The 7,898-nt window shown below is 35.0% G+C and overlaps 1 protein-coding gene across 1 annotated transcript; it reads right to left on the bottom strand.

Moving 5' to 3' along the window:
- Positions 1 to 2,142: 2,142 nt before the first annotated feature.
- Positions 2,143 to 7,479, bottom strand: LOC141599726 (glyoxylase I 4-like). The gene is made up of 3 exons (XM_074419837.1): positions 7,117 to 7,479; positions 6,550 to 6,655; positions 2,143 to 2,553 (listed from the first exon to the last, which is right to left on the bottom strand). Exons 1-3 carry the CDS (start codon positions 7,269 to 7,271, stop codon positions 2,296 to 2,298), a joined length of 519 nt encoding a protein of 172 aa, XP_074275938.1. The 5' UTR covers positions 7,272 to 7,479; the 3' UTR covers positions 2,143 to 2,295.
- Between the last annotated feature and the right edge of the window lie 419 nt (positions 7,480 to 7,898).

The following is a 7,898-nucleotide window of genomic DNA, read 5'->3' as shown; positions in this document are numbered from 1 at the left end:
CATCTCGATTACCCGAGGCAATGTAGATCAAATAGACAAAAATGAAACGTACTTTATTAAATAGTTTAACGTGATACAAGTCCAACCAAAACTGATAATGTAAAAAGTACAACTGTTCTCAAAATGTTAAACCAACTAAACAAAATGAAACAATGTTCGAAACGGCAGAAGACTTCTAAAACAGCTCGTGATGACTCAACCCAGCTATCCCATGCGCATCTACTCATACCTGATCAATAACTGCTCACCATCCCCGAATGAATCACCACAGTTTTTAAAATAATTAAACGGGGTCAGCACTGATTACATAAAACAAACAGCTGCAATAAAACAATACTACAAACCAAACAATCAACACAACTCCATCTCATCACCACACACCTGACTACATACTAAAGTGCGTAGTCCTGCCAGAATACTCATCGCAACAAGTATTCCACACAACCAGTGGGGGACCGCAGCCGTTCCTACCTAAGTCCCGATCATCTCATCCGAGCGATAAACCCATGTTCCTTAATGTGCACATCCCTTTTGTGGAGGGTTCCATAGAAGGCGAATCAAGGGCGTGAAGCCACTCCCGCAAGTGACTCCACTCAGCCGAGGACGCACCTCGCAAACCACAGACAGTTATACGATAATCACATATTACTATCAACAATCACCAATTCCAAATCTATTACCGATGTGATATACAATAACAACAGTTAATCACCAACACAACCATATAATCAATACTGAGTATGGAAACCCTACCTTGGATACCAAACACACAATCGAGGAAGGTCATATCACCTAGAAATGATACGGATTTGGACATGGTGGTCGCGGACTTAATGAACTCAGATGGAACTAAGTGGAATACGCATAAGGTACGAGCTCTCTTCTTACCTTTTGAGCAGGAGCGGGTCTTAAATATCCGGATTAGCCACTCTCGCCTAGAGGATTCGTGGTGTTGGGAAAAGGAAAAGGACGGGGTTTACTCGCTACGGTCAGCTTACCGTTTATTGGCGGCTGAGATGGAGAGTGAAACAGGGCAGTCGGATTATGCGACGGAGAAGAGGTTGTGGAACAAAATATGGCGGATTCCTGTCTTACCTCGGATTAAAATGTTTTTATGGCAACTATGTAACGAAGCCTTAGCTACTCGGAGTAACCTCGCTAAAAGGGTTCGGGTCGAGGAGATTGGACGCCCTTTTTGTCAAGCTCAGATGGAAACATCTCTTCATTTATTTTGGGGTCGTGGGGTGGCGGGAGGGATGTGGGATAGGCTAGGGATGGAGGTGTTGGCGAGTACGGGGTTTGAGCGGGTTAGGGAGTGAGTGGAAGAGGCTTGGAACGAGTGGGATAGGAGGGAGATGACGACGTTTCTGACTGGCTGCTGGGCTCTGTGGGAAGCCAGAAACAGGGTCGTGTTTGAGGGGGAGAAGGTGAGCATTGATAATGTGGTTAGGCGCGCTAAGAAGTTGTTGTGTGGGATGAGGGACGATGAGGACATAGGAAGTGGAAAGCAGGGGGAGGACGGGTGTAGAAGTAGGAGAAGAGAGGAGCCACCTGTGACTGTTGGAGGGTGGCAGAAACCGAGTAGTGGAATGGTTAAAATAAATGTAGATGCAGGGCTGAAGAAGGGAGTGGGTTTGGGGTTGGGGACGGTGTGTCGAGATGACAAGGGGATGGTGTTGTGGGGCCTCTCTGAGCAGCGGCGGGAATGGGCTGAGCCAAGTATTGCGGAAGCGATGTCGGTGTTAGCTGGTCTCTATGAAGCGCGAAAGAAAGGCTATCGAGATGTTATAGTTGAAGGTGATTGTCTGGTGGTTATGGAAGCTCTCAAGCAACGTAAAAAAGGAAGAAACGATTTATTTATCGTTTTAGATGATATTTTCTATGTTTGTTCATTTTTTTAATAGAGTAGAGTGGTCTTTTGTTCCTCGTAAGTTTAATATGGTCGCTCATGCTATAGCTCATGCTAAGTTTGGGCAAGTCGGTTCTTATGCTTGGTCTAGCGACAATCCTGGATACATTTTGTCTATTGCGGCTGATTATTTACGTAATATGAATTAAACCCTTCGGGGTGTTTTCCTCAAAAAAAAAATAAAAAAAAAAAAAACAGAGAAGAATACGGAGGAATTTTCCAACAAACAAAAATAAACACAACATAATGGAATATATTTATTTAACAATATAATACAAAAGTACGTACATAACAATGATATAATACACCTAGCCAACTAACCCGTACATGTGCAATGCCAATTACTAAGACGAAGTCTCTATTATTCTCTTTACACTCGAGTTAAACTACTGTTGAATAACAGGTGTGATCTTTGATTGTGAGTGTTGTAATAACTGAAGGTTAAGCCGAGAGCACGACCGAGCCATCTCCCCTACAAGAGGCACTACCGGAAGGTTGTCGCAATTACAAATTTCAATCATGAATCCATCAGGGTCGTGGAAGAAAAGCTGATCAACATAGATCCCACCTTCCTCGACTCGTGCTCGTAAGTGTTCAATCCCCATTTCCTCCAACTTTTTTTCCACGGCACCCATGCTCTCACACTGCCAATTAAACATACCGCCAATTTTTATTAGCTCGCCAAGACACAGTTAAATAGTTACGCTTATTACATAAGAGTATACTCCGTATTACGTAAAAGAAAGTTACCTTACGTATCCTGAAAGTTAGATAATTATGGATCGCGGAGAACTATTTTTTGCGTTCTAAATTAAGAAATTATTATGGTTTCTTTATAAGCTAAAAATGGCGAAAATTTTGGATTTAGTCGATTTTGTTGTTAGGGCGGTCTTAGATTATTTGTAAAGTGATTAACCACCTATAACTGTGAACAACAAGTCTTCCTTGTGACGGACTTATCCGTCACAAGCTTGCGATCGATCAAGTACTACCCATGTGATCAGATAAGACAAAACAGTTACTCTTTATGCACTTTGCTTTTGTCACAAACGAGAATTTGTGAACGAAGTAATTGTCAACAAATGAATGTCATGCTTAAATACCAGTACTTGCACGGTATGAGATGTAGCTGACTCACCCTACTTAATTGATATGTACAACTTGGGGAAAACTCATCCGGTAGACTATCTTCATTGTTAAGAGAAAGGCTAAAGAAAATGCTAACCAATTGCACCAAAAGGAAAAATACATTTATTGGCAATGTAGAATTATTCACGACTTAAAAGACTTGTAATGTAATTATTCTTTTTCTTTTATTCTATACACCTCTCTCAGCAAGTTGAGAACTCTAGATAGATTATTTCTTGACGTCCATTCTTCGAATAACAGTTAGTTTTCTTAAGACGGTTACATTTGTTTTAATTTAGAACGAGGTAAATATTACTTCGTAGTTCGTACCCTACTTGACATTTGACCAGGTAAAAATGACCCAATCCAAATAATCTAAACTTAATAACCCGATTTGAACCCAACCCCCACCCAAATTAACCAAACTTATTCAATTCGACCCGTATATTTATTATCGGAAACTGATTCTTGCAAACTCAAACAACCTAAATCCGAATTGACCAGGTCTAGCCCAAATTCTTCCAAATCCGAAATAACCTGATCCGATTGACCGGTTTATCAGGTATACTTGTCATTCTATTATTGATAGACATTATATAGGATAGTGACCTAAACCAGGTTGTAATATACTCTCTCCATTCAACTTTTATCACCTCACTTTAATATAATACTCCTATTTATTAGAGAAATAGGGTGATAACTAGTTTTAAACTCGTGCATAATTGCACGGAATTGAATATCCAATAATTTGACGAAATGCATAAATTGGGCATAATTATAATTTAAAATAAGAATCACTATATCTAAGATACCAATTAAAAAATAGACATGTTAAATGAATATTGTTCTACAACAATAATTCTCCAGTTTTGAAACCAATTAGGGAGTACATCTAATAATAATCATCTATATTTCAAATAATATATAATTTCAAAAACATAGATAACAAATATAACAATTAAAGTTATTATGAACTTATATGTTTCTTGGAAGTTATCGGAAAAAAATTACTTAAGAAATCAATATTCTAGGTTACAAATACAACAACATAATCGTTTGCTTTGAATATAGAAGGGAATGAAAATAGGCAGATTATATTTTCTTACACTTAAAAATAAGGCCGCATACATTAAGAATAGGTCAAGAAATATAACTACCAATCTTCATAAACCCGTCTTAGTATATGACCCAATAACAGGTGATGGATCCAAAATCTATATAGAACCATACTAAAACTAAACTCTATGCTCTCTCAGTTTACACCCCACCCCGAAGTCTCGAACCCGCCTCCGTAAACCCAAATGATCTACCTCCTACTCTCTAAAACTGTACAAACTAAAAACATAACTCAATGGTCTCATTCTTTTAAACCCTACTAATTTCTAAGAATTCCCTCTACTTTTTCTTCATTTTAAACTTTTCTCTTATATCAGTCTCTCCCTCTCCTTAGTCCTTATACCCTAAAAATTATTCAATTAATCAATTCCACAAAACTAAATTTGAAAACGCACTCTTATTCTCTATTTTGAAAAAATGGAAGGTGGCTACATTTGATGATTTTTCTAAAGAATGTATTGGTTTTTTTTCTATGGAATCTATACCGTCTCTTATTTCATTTAATTTTCAAAGAAAAAATCAGATCTGATGATTATTTTTGTTGATTTTTCGAACGACTATATCGTTTAATTTCACCAAATTAAAAAATATTTTTGATTATTTAATTATTTTGTTTTTCGATATGTTTAAATTTATATGGCTACTATTTTAAGTTCACTAATTTCCTTTAATTTTCTGTACAATTTGGTTATATATATTTTTTTTTCCTTTTAAATTTGTGCCGAAATTATTATGTCTAAACAATTTTTTTTTTTTTTTGTGATATTCATATTACTCCCTCCTATTCTAAATAACTCTCACTATTTCTTTTTTCGTCTATTCACAATACTCTCCCTATTTCCTTATTTGGCAAACTTTTATACTTATTTTAATCACTCCACCCCACAATACTCATACTTTATCTTATTTTAATCACTTTACCACACAAAAATCCTTATTTTAATCATCTTACCCCACAACAATACTTATTTTAATCACACAATACCTTCACTCTCTCCAATTAGCTACCCCACTCCAATACTTTATCATATAATACTCCCTCCCTTAATTCTCGTGCCCTCCATAAAAGGGGAGGGTTATGTAGAATAAGAGGGAGTATAAAATAAGACTTCAATTAATTCATCGAGGAATTAAATTAAATCAAAGATCATGGAATCATTCATGTCAGCATAGTAGAATGTAACATATTTAATTAATGAAAGTAAGAGAGATATTAATCACTTAATAAAAGCATGAGAGAGTGTAATTAATTATTTACCAAGTAAGTGGGGAAGTGGGGGGACCCTACCTAAATTAAAGTTTTTTTAATTTCTAAAAATCCAAGAACCAATAAAAAGGCTTGAAATGCTTCAGCTTTTATAGATAGGGGATTGTTGAATGGAGGGAGTAAGTATATAACAAAACGTCCTTTTGTGGCACCAACCAATGTACTATGAAGAAGGTAATGACGTTATCAACAACCGAATATCACCACATGTTAAATCATAGTCCAAATTTTTTTTTTTTTTTGTGTTAATCAGGAGTATCCCCTATCGATAGCTGGGGCAATTTCCTTCGAGATACTGAAGGCAATTTAATGGGTTGATCAAATATCACGATATGTTAAATCATAGTCCAAAATTGACAACACATGAAACACACAAATAGGGATGGTACATCCAGTTGTACCAGGTATAAGAATTCAAACTTATATCTAATTTTTTCTAAGCAAATTCAAAATTTATGTTTTTAATGTGTAAATGGATGGGTTCAATACTTTCTAAAAATAATTTATATTATTTAATATAAAGTCCGGATACTTTATCATAAAACTCAAATTGTACATTGTACAACATATATAATTGGGTGTATAATCCATAAATTAAAACATAGTCCTTCAACAATCCAATTGGATTTTGTGCGCTGAAGTATTTATGGTGACAAAATGACAACGATACGAAACTACTAACTCGTGAACACATGGCCACGGCTACGACTTTTCCGGTGCCAATAATAAATTAGAACCATTGAACCCATCTATTAAGAAATGACGTACTCAAAATGGTCACTTGTGAATATGTGTTGTAGTAGTTCTATATATATGTTCAATGTACTTGTTTGTTATATACGATTTCGATTTATAATTATAATTATAAATGACAACTCTACAGATGAATCGTTCTAGTAACATATTGAGCGAAATTATTTCATAATCACAAATTATACCGTTAGACTATCTTTTAGTGCGATCATATAAAAAATGACAATTTTATAGTTAAAGATGATTATTTTATGTCAAAAAAAGTTCCCATTTTACAAGTAGTAACTTTTTTAACCTAAAATGATCACTGTTTATCAAAAAGTTATTTTTTATCCGTTATATCATACAACGGTCACACACAATAACTATTAATTACCTGGAAAGAAATATGATTATCCTTGGGATTGATTTTGGTTTTCTTAGGTAGCTTCTCAGGCTCGGTAGCTTGTAACAAATGTATCCCAATTTCAAACCCAAACAACCTACATTTGTTCATAAACAACTTGTTAATCTCATAATTAAGCTAATATAAGTGTTGTTTGGCCTAGTTTATGTGAAATAGCTTTTACTTTCTAGAATGGGTTTTTTCATAAACTTTTGTAAAAGTAGTTTCTTAACAAATTGATGTGTTTGGCCTACTACTGCTTTTTTGTTGTTTTTTTTTTTTTAGTTTCCATAATCCTAAGAGTTTTTAGGAGAAGTAGAAGAAAAAAGATCAATTTAGTCTTACATTTAGTAGGCTTTTTATTAACTTCTGACTTTTTAAAAGTAGTTTTTTATCTCCCTAAATTATAGTGTTTGACCCAACTTCTACTTTTACAATTAGAAAAGCACTTAGAAAGCTTGGTCAAACACCCCCTATAACTAAATTATTAAACAACTTAACTTAAAAAGGAAAGTTAGGTCCATAGCTTAAAAAAAATAAAAAATAAAAAAAACATACCATGCTCCATCAAAATCAAAAGAACCAGGTCTTCGAATGGGAAGAAATCCGAGAACATTTTGATAAAAATCAATGGATTGTTCAACTGATCGACAAAGCAGAGAAATGTGGTTGAGAGATTTGAGGCGAAGCGGGTTTCCTCTAATTTCCTTCATTTTTGACAACAAATGTATGTGAAACCGTAATACAAAATAATAACGACACAGATATAAATATTTAATATATTTGAATAATAGATAGTAAGAATAATTGTTGAAAACAGGGGATTTTTCGGAATTAAAACACAAGAAATTGATTGGTAAGTGTTGGAAGCGAGGGGGTTTAAATAGAGAAAGAGTACGTAGCTTACATGATCATGCTTCCCTCGTGTTTGAACTTATCTACAAATAAATCCAAAAGTACACGTAGATTCCACGTGGCCAACGAGTCATACTATTATTATTATTGTAATTTATCGACACGGGATACATTTCACGGTCCATGGAAAAATAGACGGAGTAACAAATTGTACTCCGTATTTGTGTACATGAGATCATTTCTTTTACTAGGGAAGATGATGGATGCATAAGCCATAAGGTTAGAATAATATACTCCGTAAATAGGAAGGGGTTCGTGATGTATAACTTAGTCGATTCTAAAGTCGAATTAATGTGTTTAAGATTTATAGTAGAAATTGTTGTTTTGTGTAGTCATTTTTGTGAAGTTACAACTGTAATAATGGGATAGAATGTGGGTGAATCTCGCTTTAACCTCGCAAGGCTATTACTCGAATCACTCGTGAC

This window comes from Silene latifolia, chromosome 9 (assembly GCF_048544455.1).
Source record: "Silene latifolia isolate original U9 population chromosome 9, ASM4854445v1, whole genome shotgun sequence".
Lineage (NCBI taxonomy): Eukaryota > Viridiplantae > Streptophyta > Magnoliopsida > Caryophyllales > Caryophyllaceae > Silene > Silene latifolia.
The sequence above is the reverse complement of the archived record's forward strand: the minus strand, read 5'-3'. Positions and strand labels throughout refer to the sequence as shown.